Genomic DNA, 12,500 nt, shown 5'->3' with positions numbered 1-12,500 from the left:
TGAGAGAGAGAGTGAGTGTGGGAGAGAGAGAGAGGGAGAGAGAGAGAGCGAGAGAGAGAACATGGGGAAGAGGCTTGAAAAGACTGTCGAGAACGAGAAGGGAAAAGAAATCTCAGAAAGTCTCAAAGCAAAGCTGACATTAGCGTAGACTATTCACACCCTTTATCCATTATTTTAAAAATACTACATGCTTATGTCTCATAAATATTCATACCCTTTTTACAGCAACTCCAGTAATAATAATAATTATTCAGACGGTGTTTCTGTCTCTTTCTTCATATTTACTCTGCCTCTGCTGGGAATTCCTCCAGTTTGCGGTAAGGTCAAACAGACTCATTCAGGAGCGTCAGGAACCGTATCCCAACCGTGGCGCTTGCTCTGGAGGTCAAGACCATTAGGCACACACATACACAGACCCCTCTCAGGAGAACAGCAGATCACAGAGGTCAGCCCCACAGACACAAAGGCACACAGGGAGGAGGAGCCTTCTGGAGGGTGCAGCGCTGGATTATGGGAAGAAGGAGGGGTCATCTGAGAAGGGTCTTGGAGGAGCCTGACGGGTGAGTTTCCATTAGTGTGTGAGTGTGTGTGTGTGTGAGTGTGTGTGTGTGTGTGTGATCCCAGGCAGCTTGTTAACGTACATGTGTGTGTGTGTGTGTGTGCGTGTGTGTGTGAGTGTGTGTTCCCGGGCAGTGCGTGCGTGTGTGCGTGTGTATGTGTGTGTGTGTGTGTGTGTGTGTGTATGTGTGTGTGTTCCCGGGCAACTTGTTAATGTGTGTCTGTGTGTGTGTGTGTGTGTGTGTGTGTGTGTTCCCGGGCAGCTCGTTAACGTGGGTGTGTGTGTGTGTGTGTGTTCCCGGGCAGCTTGTTAACGTGTGTCTGCGTGTGTGTGTGTGTGTGTGTGTGTGTACATGTGTGTGTACGTGTGTGTGTGTGTGTGTGTGTGTGTGTGAGTGTGTGTGTGTGTGTGGGTGTGTGTTCCGGGCAGCTTGTTAACGTGTGTGTGTGTGTGTATGTGCACGCGCGTGTGTGTGATCCCGGGCAGCTTGTTAACGTACGTGTGTGTGTGTTCCGGGCAGCTTGTTAACGTACGTGTGTGTGTGTGTGTGTGTGTGTGTGTGAGTGTGTGTGTGTATGCGTGTGTGTGTGTGCGTGCGTGTGTGTGTGTGCGTGTGTGTGTGTGTGTGTTCCCGGGCAGCTTGTTAATGTGTGTGTGTGTGTGTGTGTGTGTGTGTGTGTGTGTTCCTGGGCAGCTTTGTTAACGTGGGTGATATTCACCACACAGCCTCAATATGGACACGAACAGTTTATGTTATCTGACATACTTCACTCTTGAGGAAGAGTTAAATTAAACAGTCTTGGAGGCACAATTTAAAAGTCAGAAGGTGAGAAAAAATATTAGAACATGCTTGGAAACTTAGAAACATCCTTAACATCTGGGGGAGTGTATTGGTACATCTTACAGGCTTCTCATTTACAGACAAACAGACAGAACACAAAAGACCTCCACAGATTTGTCTGATGAAACAGACAAATCTAAGACACCGAGTAAAATAAGAAGAAGTAAAATCAATAAAGACCAGAATGTACAAAAGTGTCTCCGTTTGTCAGGGACGCGGACAGCAGAGTTAAAAAACAAAAAGGAATGAAGTTCTGGTTACCACTTGGACACCTGATCGGCTAATACATTTCTTAGTAACAGAGGACAGCGAGAAGGACCTCCCAGTGAGAGCACTGACTACCCCATGGCAAGGCCACCCTGAAGGAATGACACAGCACAGCTAGGATTCAAACCTGAGCTCCAGATGCACTGATCACTACCCTGATCTAGCAGCAGTGGGTGGAGAGGGTGTAGTCATGAAAAAACCCGTTCTAACTAGCAGTACCCCTAGAGTACCCCTACCTACTGTACCCCTAGAGTACCCCTACCTACTGTACCCCTAGAGTACCCCTACCTACAGTACACTAACACTACTATACCCCCAGAATACCCCTACCTACTGTATCCCTAACCTAGAGTACCCCTAACCTAGAATACGTCTACCACTACAGTACTCCTACAGTACACCAACACTACAGTACCCCTACCTATAGTATATCTTCCTACAGTACCTGTAACCCTATAGTACCCCTACCTAAAGTACCCTTAACCCTTTAGTACCCCATCTACAATACCCCTACCTACAGTACAGTACCCTTACCTTCAGTACTTCTAATCCTATAGTACACCTTTCTCCAGTACCCCTAACTCTACAGTACCCCTACGATACCCCTAACCCTACGATACCCCTAACCCTACAGTACCCCTACCTACCCTACATCTTCCTACAGTGTGCCTTCCAACTGGTAGCGTTTTTAGGAGAAGCATTAGAGGACCTCTGAGGTTATGAGTTTCTGTCCCTCACAGTCAGAATCTGGGACATCTGTGTGTGTGTGTGTGTGTGTGTGTGTATGTGTGTGAGTGTGTGTGTGTGTGTGTGTGTGAGTGTGAGTGTGTGTGTGTGTGAGTGTGTGAGTGTGAGTGTGTGTGTGTGTGTGTGTGAGTGTGTGTGTGTGAGTGTGTGTGTGTGTGTGTGTGTGTGTGAGTGTGTGTGTGTGTGTGAGAGTGTGTGTGTGTGTTTGTGTGTGTGTGAGAGTGTGTGTTTGATCTCTCACATGTCCTGCTCCCTTTTCTCTCAGTCTCTCACACCCCACATGCCCCAGCTTTGATCTCTCCCCCACTGCTCGTTTCCAACTCTGACGGTATTGCAGATGTCTTGTTCTAGTTCTTTCTGCTTATCCATCTCTCTGCACATAGTCAGATATTCACAGACATCCATAACTGTGTATGGTACATGGAATGCAAGGTACTGCCCACCAACACGCCTTCCTTATCCAAGGTACCGCCCACCAACACGCCTTCCTTATCCAAGGTACCACTCACCAACACGCCTTCCTTTTGCAAGGTACCACCCACCAACACGCCTGCAATATCTAAGGTACCGCCCACCAACATGCCTGCAATATCCAAGGTACCGCCTACCAACATGCCTGCAATATCCAAGGTACTGCCCACCAACATGCCTGCAATATCCAAGGTACCGCCCACCAACACGCCTGCAATATCTAAGGTACCGTCCACCAACACGCCTGCAATATCCAAGGTACCGCCCACAAACACGCCTTCCTTATGCAAGGTACCACCCACCAACACGCCTGCAATATCTAAAGTACCGCCCACCAACACGCCTGCAATATCCAAGGTACCGCCCACAAACACGCCTTCCTTATGCAAGGTGCCACCCACCAACATGCCTGCAATATCTAAGGTACCACCCACCAACACGCCTGCAATATCCAAGGTATCGCTAACCAACACACCTTCCTTATGCAAGGTACCGCCCACCAACATGCCTGCAATATCCAAGGTACCGCCCACCAACACGCCTGCAATATCTAAAGTACCGCCCACCAACACACCTGTAATATCCAAGGTACCGCCCACCAACACGCCTGCAATATCTAAAGTACCGCCCACCAACACGCCTGCAATATCCAAGGTACCGCCCACCCACACGCCTTCCTTATGCAAGCTACCGCTCACCAGCACACTAGTATTAGATCACCTCAGCGTGTGTGAACGCGTTGTCATGGTCGGCATACACTCGTGTTCGCTGTGATGGGTACGTGCGTATGTCTGGAGTGTGTGTGACATGCACTTGGGCCCTGCTGACTGAACCTCTCCCAGTACAGCTCTCAGACCTCCAAGACGACTGTCTTCAGCGTCATACCTGCATAAACAGAACCGCCAACCAATCACATTGCATGAGACAGAGCGGAGCGGGCGGAGAGGCAGCACATCTCTCCTAAACAGCTCAGTCCTGGTCAGGCGCGAGACAAATTACTGTATGATTACCCATGATGCCATTCCACCAGCAGCCATGACATATTCATTAAGGCAGCGGGCAGTGGATAATTGCTTCTACTGACAACACGTCCTGTGGCTGGTAACAGACCTGCATCGTAACGGCTCCGCATGGGAGCTAAACGAACACTAAAGGAACAGAAATCGTATCTGTGTTTGTCACATGCCTCTCCTCCTAATCCACTCCGCCTCACCCGCTCTGTGATCTCACTGCGTGTAATAAATATAGAACCAAGGGTTCGAGTTTGGCTTGTGGATTTATGTCGGTTTGCTCCAAAAACAGGAACGAAAACAAACTGGGGAATTTGGTACATTTAAGCCTTAAAACACCACTGTATGAATACACACACACACACACACACACAAAATGCAAAGATGTTTACAGTGTCTGGCCAAACATCTTTGATCTGCAGATAAGATTCGTACAGAAAGATCAAGATCCCACACAAAGCAAAAGAACACAAGGTGGGGTAGAGAGTGACCTCCTGGACCTCCCTCCCCTCCCCTCCCTCCTCCCCCTCCCCTCCCTCCTCCCCCCTCCTCCTCCTCCCCTTCCCTCCTCCCCTCCTTCCCCTCCCCCCTCCCCCTCCCCTCCCCTCCCTCCTCCCCTCCTCCTCCTCCTCCTCCTCCTCCTCCTCCCCTCCTCCCCCTCCTCCCCTCCCCTCCCCTCCCTCCTCCTCCCCTCCTCCGCCCTTCTCCTCCCCTCCCCTCCACTCCTCCCCTCCTTCCGCTCCTCCTCCCCCTCCCCTCCCCTCCCTCCTCCTCCTCCTCCTCCCTTCCTCCCCCTCCCCTCCCCTTCCCTCCCCTCCCTCCTCCCCTCCTCCTCCCCTCCTCCTCTCAGTCATCGGGGCCCCTCCTCTCGCCTACCCTCTGTTGCCTGCCTGCCTCACTTTCTCTTCTCTCTACCGCTCTCTCTTTCTCCCTGATCTTTAGTGCTCCTTTCTTTCATTTTCTCTCTCAGTTTCAGCCCCCCCCCCCCACTCTCTTATTCATGCACACACAGTAGGAGGTATCCCAGAATGCCCAGCACTGGAGCTCCAGGCATAAGGAAATGACCCTTGTATGAAACAAGGAGCAGTAGGCTCTGTTCGCAATGTCAGAGCGCTGGATGGCAACACCAGCTGAAATGTCTCTCTGTGTTCTCAGCAAATTATGAAAATGGGCTCCAGTCTGGCGTGGTGACTCACACGTGACCTGCCAGCCAGGGTTTCCGGCTTATCATACAACACACACACACACACGCACATGCACACACACCTACACACGCATGCACAGTATAACCCTGTTTGAGTGGGTCTCATTAGCCCCTCAGATGATCGGGACTCTGGGATCAAGTGCACATGTCACAGCTCACTTGGAGCTCACTTGGCACTTGGAGGCCCAGAACCTAGTGCCATCAAAGCCCTCACGTCTGGGGGAGCGCCCAGCATCCAGCACCCAGCACCCACCGCCCAGCACGCAGCGCCCAGCATCCAGCACCCAACACCCAGCACCCAGCGCCCAGCATCCAGCACCCAACACCCAGCATCCAGCACCCAACACCCAGCACCCAGCACCCAGCGTCCAGCGCTCAGCACCAGACCCAGCGCCCAGCACCCAACACCCAGCACCCAGCATCCAGCACCCAACACCCAGCACCCAGCATCCAGCACCCAGCATCCAGCACCCAGCACCCAGCACCCAGCGTCCAGCGCTCAGCACCAGACCCAGCGCCCAGCACCCAACACCCAGCACCCAGCATCCAGCACCCAACACCCAGCATCCAGCACCCAACACCCAGCAGCCAGCGTCCAGCGCTCAGCACCAGACCCAGCGCCCAGCACCCAACACCCAGCATCCAGCACCCAACACCCAGCACCCAGCATCCAGCACCCAGCGCCCAGCGTTCAGCACCCAACACCCAGCGTCCAGCGCTCAGCACCAGACCCAGCGCCCAGCACCCAACACCCAGCACCCAACACCCAGCACCCAGCATCCAGCACCCAACACCCAGCACCCAACACCCAGCACCCAGCACCCAGCGTTCAGCACCCAGCACCCAGACCCAACACCCAGCGTCCAGCATCCAGCATCCAACACCCAGCGCCCAGCCCTGGAGATCCTGCAAGTCCACAATCAGAAGCCTACCCACTTCCCCAACCTCTGACTGGGGTTCCCACCCCCTCCTCTGCTGTGCTCATCCACCATTTAGACAAAAGTGGACAAACATTCAGAGCAAGATGAGCTGTGGCGTTGCTTCTGCTAAAGAACAGGATGTCATCCTGCACACCTGCACTCAGATCAGCCCTGAAATAGTGAAAATGACAAAAAAACCAGGAGCAACCTAAATATGTTCCCTCCCAGTCTAGGCAACCCCACTGACTGTGTTCACAAGGACACAACTGCTACAGGTTAATTAACTACTTAATGAGTTCTTCAGCCTTTTGATATTAAGTCATCTGTGGAATCTATCAGTCATAACAGTGAAAGTGTTTATAATAAAATAACGTAACGCACAGTGGAGCCGTCAGTAGTGACGTCCAGGAGAGATCACACATCCAGGATCCAACAGTGTCCCACGTCATCACCAGTCTGGGAGAACGGATGGTGACAAGCCTCGGTCGTGGTTGCACGGGCGACGCTTGGTTGGGAAAGTGATCAGGGCTGAGTGGTTAGGGGGCTGACATCCTGCCCTTCCTACAGCACTGAATGTTTCCTCCCCTGGCCTCTCTGCCGGGCCACCTGGCCGGAGCTGATCTGAACACCGCTTATTCAAAATTCCTGCCTAATGGAGGTCAGAGTCTCGGCCATCTCCTGTAGCCGAGTGGCCATGACGCCGTTAAAGGTGCAATTAGCGAGACGATCAGGAATAGCAGCTGGCGAATCTGCGACACCTTGGTAACAGACGCCTGCTTCTGAATAGACATCACAGCTCATAAATAAAGTCAAATGAACCTGAGTTTGTGCTTGTGTGTGCGGTGAAGCTCCTGTCTGGAATCATGCCCTGAGAAAAGCCATTTAATTACGATCTTGGCACATAAGAAACCGACTCATAAGAAACGAGCTACTTATTACGACTAAATGGCACGTGTTCTCAAGGTGAATTAAAACCAAGCCACAGAATGGCAGAGCACCCACTCAGGACCTGTATCATTGATGGCTTCCTGGTACACACACTTGTTTACACTTTCATATGTAACATTCGCTGTAGTTATGAAATCAACAAGGTTAATTTTAGAAATGACGAACGCTCGCCTCTTACAGCTGTATGTATCTGTGAGCGGTAAGGAGGCAAACACAGTGCGAAGAAGAGCAAGATTTATTGGGGAAAAAACCCGAGCTGTAGTTGTCCAAGTAGTCCACGGTCAGTTTACCAATACGGAGATTACGGGGATACATGATAAACCAAAAACACACAAAGACAAATGGGAAGCAGGCTATAACAGAAGCTAAGAAAAACCAGTCAGACTAGGAGGCACAGAGAACAAACCTTCAAACACATCCATACAGACATTCAATGAACAGCCAAGATACAGGAAACAAGACAGGGTTTAAAAACATGAACTTAACAACACTAGAAATGAGGAACAGGTGTGGAAAACCAAAAAAGGGGCGGAGAAAACAAAACTATGGAATGGAACCAAAACATAAGACAGGGAAACCATGGAAGAGGAGGGACCAAACATGATAGTGTTACAGCTGTGGAACAGCAGTCTGGATTTCCATCATTAATATCAGTAACTGTACCACAACAGCTTGGCCTGAACCCATTAATTATTAACTGGCAGTTTTGATACATTAACATTAATAAAACAGGCTCTGGGGTTTTGCACAAAGAAGCTGGGTGAGGGTGTCACTCAGAGAGACGGCCCCCCGCATGCTGCAGAAGCCGGGGGGGTGGGTGGGGTTCAGTAGTATCATTCATCAGAACACTAGGGAGTGATCTCACTTCCTGCTTGTGCCGAAGCTCCGCCCCCACGGGAAGCTGTTTTGTCTTCACTCTGACCCAGTTCTACAGGAACCGCAACAGCTCGCTGCTTCCTTTACTTTAGCTTTCACCTTCAAACAGATTTAGGCACCGCCTCAACTCCATTACCTTAATTCACTGGATAACGCTTGTCACATAAAGGAAATAAATGATGTATGTATTAATTCACTGCATGACTGGTTTTCACTTCTGTGGCACAGGTAATCAAATCTGGATCTGGAATCCAAATCCAGGTCTGGATTTGTAATCACTGGTGATTAATTACAGTTCTTTACAATCGTTTTCACACTTGTCTCAGTAGCATGTCGACTTCTTCAAATCTCTTCACACAGTGTATTTTTGATACACACACACACACACACACCTCAGCACATCAGTTAACCTGTACTGCAAGATCCACTGTACTGCAGGAATCGTGGAAAAATCTCATCATCTATTTTTCTCTGTTTACACGCACATTTCAGTGCAAGTATGACCACTTTTGTGTCAATGATAACAGGACTGTAAACAAATATAACTAATGAATAAACTGAATACTCTTTGTGCTAAAATCAGATTAACGCCTCTTACATGTATATCAAGTGTTTTCTTTTCATTAGTCTGTACAAATGCAACATATTTCCATCCACAGTGATCAAAATGGTGTTGGAGTTTGAACTGAATGTTGTTTTGAATCTAAATGTCTGTAAAATTTACTGTAGTTGTTCAGATTTTGCTGGTCTGAACACTGACTGAGAGATTCATGAATTATGGAAGAAGTGGAGATTAAATATCTTTTGTATCAAAGCAAGACAAAAGTATAAACAGTTCAGATAGTCTATTGATATGATGAATGTGTTTTGAAATATACATTTAGCTGATGCTTTTATCCAAAGCAAATTATAATAATGATTGAGAGTTAAGTGTCATGCTCAGGGGCCCAACAGTGGCAACTTGATAGTGGTGGGACTTGAACCAGCAACCTTCTGATTGCAAGTCAAGAACCTTAACCACTGAGCTAAGAGTTGAGTGTAGCTGGTTGGTCACATGTCTCCTAAGTCCTACACAGACTGCACCCTCCTTAGGCAGTCCTGCAGGTCTGGGACTTCACTGTCTTTACGGAATATGCCTGATTATGAAGACTAAGGTGATGTCCCCCAGCCGAACACTGAAACGCGACTCTACTCACCGTACGCTGACTGTCGCCCTTCACGTCGTAGACGCTGAGCTTGATTTGACTCTCTTCACAGATGGGCCAGTCGGGTGACAAACTCACACCCGTCAAGAACACAGGGTCTCTTGTTCCCTGGCAGGGAGGAGAGACAGCATGGAGTGAGAGGTTGTGTGTGTGTGTGTGTGTGTGTGTGTGTGTGTGTGTGTGTGTGTGTGTGTGTGTGTGTGTGTGTGTGTGAGTCAACAGCTGCTTAAAGCTTGCTATACATGGTGGACTTGAGGCGCTCTCAAAGACACACAGAGAGTTTCTTCACTGGGAAACGTGGGAGGGGGGCCGGAAAAGAAACCCCCCACCCGGATCAGAACTGCTGAGAGGGAGCTGCAGCCTGGTTCTGGTGGGCTGGAGGTGGTGAAGCTAGAATCTGTGGGTCTTTACCCCGCCGGAGACACATAGTAGCTGGGAGGGTCTGACACTCCACCGTGATAAAACCAAACCTGCGCCTGTTTAAGCTCCAAGAGCCGACTGGCTGTGAGGGACGCCCTCAAGTTAGTCTCCCTAGAAGCCCTTGTTCTGTGGCTAATGCTGCCTGATCTCAGACCTGCCCTCATGGGAGGGGGAGCAGCAGCCGCTGTATTTACACTGGCACTTCCTCTGGTTGTACCCTCCGCCAAAGGGTGTGGCTGGAATGCAAAGCCTTGACACAGCAGGCACGAAGCATAATGAGCACAAATTAGATGTACACACCTAAAAGTCCAGTAAACAAGCAGTTTACACGAGAGCGCTGCAGTCCCTGTGTGAGCCCCAACCTCAGCTGAGTTCGTTGGAAAAGGCAGATTTGCAATTAGTCAGGCCACAATCAATAATGGCACAGTCTATCTGTTCAGTTATCTGGGTATTGATTTAGCGGACATCTTTACCTCTCCACACTTACACAGCGGGTCTTGCTTGCAGAGTTTTTTAGGATTTGGAAGAACTTGTCTAGCTAAAGGGTACAGATACACACGTCTACAGGGCCATGAACCCAGAGACGTGATTCCCACCGTTCCTCACACTCCTAAATCCTCCCACATCTCCTCCTCTCTCTCTCTGTCAGACATGCACGCAGACACAATCTTTTTCCCTTGTTCTCTCTTTCTCCTGCATACACAGGCACACATTAACACGCATTAACATGCAAACATAACCATCCCAGTCCCAGGACAAGCTAACGCTAGGACAACACACTCACCAGCATGTCTGGAGAAACAGCTCAGATCTCGGCCGGATATCAGACACGTGGAGGCCCCAGACGCAACCCGCCAGTCCCACTCAACAGTGGGAGAGTCTCCTGCTCTGCTGTGGTGCACTGCACTGTACAGCATCTGCAGCACAGCTCAGACCTTTCCTAATGGACACTCCTCACCACTAGTGGAGAGAGCACATTAAAAATGCGGAGCTGCATGAGTGTGTGTGTGTGTGTGTGTTTTGGGGGTTGGCAGGCAGGCACGGGGTGGGGGATGATTTAGAGATGTCCCAAAGGGTCCAGCTTGTTCCGTTTGCAATGCACTAGTGCAATGAACACACACACACACACACACACACTCACACACACACACACACACACACTTTCTTGACTTCAGAAGCATCAAAGACATTTTTTTCTGGAGTGGCAACCATGCTCTTGTAGAGTCTTGGGAAGCATTTTTAGAATGGGGGATTTTCCCATTTCCAATTTCCCCCACTGTTCAACACACACACACACACACACACACACACACACACACACACACACACACACACACACACACGCACACACACACACACACACGCGCACGCATGCACACACACACACACAGTCACACACACACACACACACACACACACGCACACACACACACAGTCACACACACGCGCACGCACACACACACACACACACGCACACACACACACAGTCACACACACGCACACACGCACGCACACACGCACACACACACAGTCACACACACACACACACACACGCACGCACACACACACACACACAGTCACACACACACACGCACACACACACACACTCACACACACACACTCTCACACACACACACACACACTCTCACACACACTCACACACACACACACACACACAGTCACACACACACGCACACACAGTCACACAGTCACACACACACACACAGTCACACACACAGACACACGCACGCACACACACACACACACACACACACACACACACACACACACACACACAGTCACACACACACACACACAGTCACACACGTACACACACACACACACACACACACACACACACACAGTTATAAACCAGCTTTCTTCATTGTTCTGCTGTGTCAGTACAGTTTCAGCTTTTCCATTTACATCAAGAAGTGTGGAAGTGCCCTGCTGCATAAACTTATGTAAGTTCCCAGCTGTACACACACACACACACACACACGCACGCACGCACGCATGCACACACACACACACACGCGTGCACACACACAGTCACACACACACACACACACACACACACGCACACACACATACACACACACACACGCACACACACACACACACACACACACACACACACACACACACACACACACACACACACACACACACACACACAGTTTTCACACAGAACATTTCATCTCAACTCACCGCTAGCACACAACTGTGCTTACACATTTCTTTGAGGCAAGATAAATATGAGCTCTTTGACTCAGTGCTGGGACTATTGTCCCCAGTCCCCTTCGGATGTCACTAACGTATCCCAATACAATTCTTCACATTCCATGTTCACGTTCTCCTCTTATCCCAAAGATCTGATCACGTTAAAATGTTTTCATTCACTGGTCTGAACTGACTTATTTTAGCTATTTCATACTAACAAAACACTTGCAAGCAAACATTTACACAAGGGAAGAGAGAGAAAAAGAGTTTATAAAGGCTCCATTAGAGAGTTACGATGAGGTCAGTTCAGAGAGGAGGGAGCAGACATCCTCTCCTATATTTAGAAAAGCTGCTGAGATGTAAGAGGGAAGCACCCTCACCACCACAATCCTTAATGACTCTCTGAACTTACTTATTCTATCATATCTTTTTTTAATGATATTTTCTTATGGAAAGGTGTCTAAAAATAGCTGGGGAGAAAATGTGATCAAAACAAGAGAAGAGAATGTATGTTTTCAGACGCTGGGCTGTTAGAGAGGTGTTTGTGGTTTTAACTGTGATGACGCCCTAATCCAGGCTGGGTAGTGCAGCGTGCAGGTCAACACACTGGTTTGTAAGTGCTCACTGTGCCTGCACCCACTGCACACACATTGAGCTGATCATCACAGAGACATGCTGTCACAGCCAAGACCTCTAATGTTACACATCACTGCGCACGACACTGATCTCCAAGCTCCATGCTCTAAACACAAAGCGTTATGTGGCTGTGTGGTTATGTACTCGCACAGCACAGCACAGCACAGCACAGC

General features: G+C 49.6%; 1 protein-coding gene across 6 annotated transcripts in view; it reads right to left on the bottom strand.

The window, feature by feature from the left end:
• The window catches only part of inpp4b (inositol polyphosphate-4-phosphatase type II B), a 119,857-nt gene that overhangs the window by 80,940 nt on the left and 26,417 nt on the right, over window positions 1-12,500 (bottom strand). For 4 of the 6 annotated variants that reach the window (XM_035531634.1, XM_035531633.1, XM_035531635.1 and 1 more), the window contains one exon: window positions 9,040-9,156. In XM_035531634.1, coding sequence (XP_035387527.1) covers window positions 9,040-9,156 — 117 coding nt within the window. Of the gene's footprint in view, window positions 1-9,039; window positions 9,157-10,252; window positions 10,429-11,679 lie in introns of those variants that run through there. The other 2 variants (XM_035531637.1, XM_035531639.1) reach the window with 2 other exon arrangements.

This window comes from Electrophorus electricus, chromosome 11 (genome assembly GCF_013358815.1).
Source record: "Electrophorus electricus isolate fEleEle1 chromosome 11, fEleEle1.pri, whole genome shotgun sequence".
Classification (NCBI taxonomy): domain Eukaryota; kingdom Metazoa; phylum Chordata; class Actinopteri; order Gymnotiformes; family Gymnotidae; genus Electrophorus; species Electrophorus electricus.
Note: the sequence above shows the minus strand (reverse complement) of the source record. Positions and strands in the feature narration are given on the sequence as shown.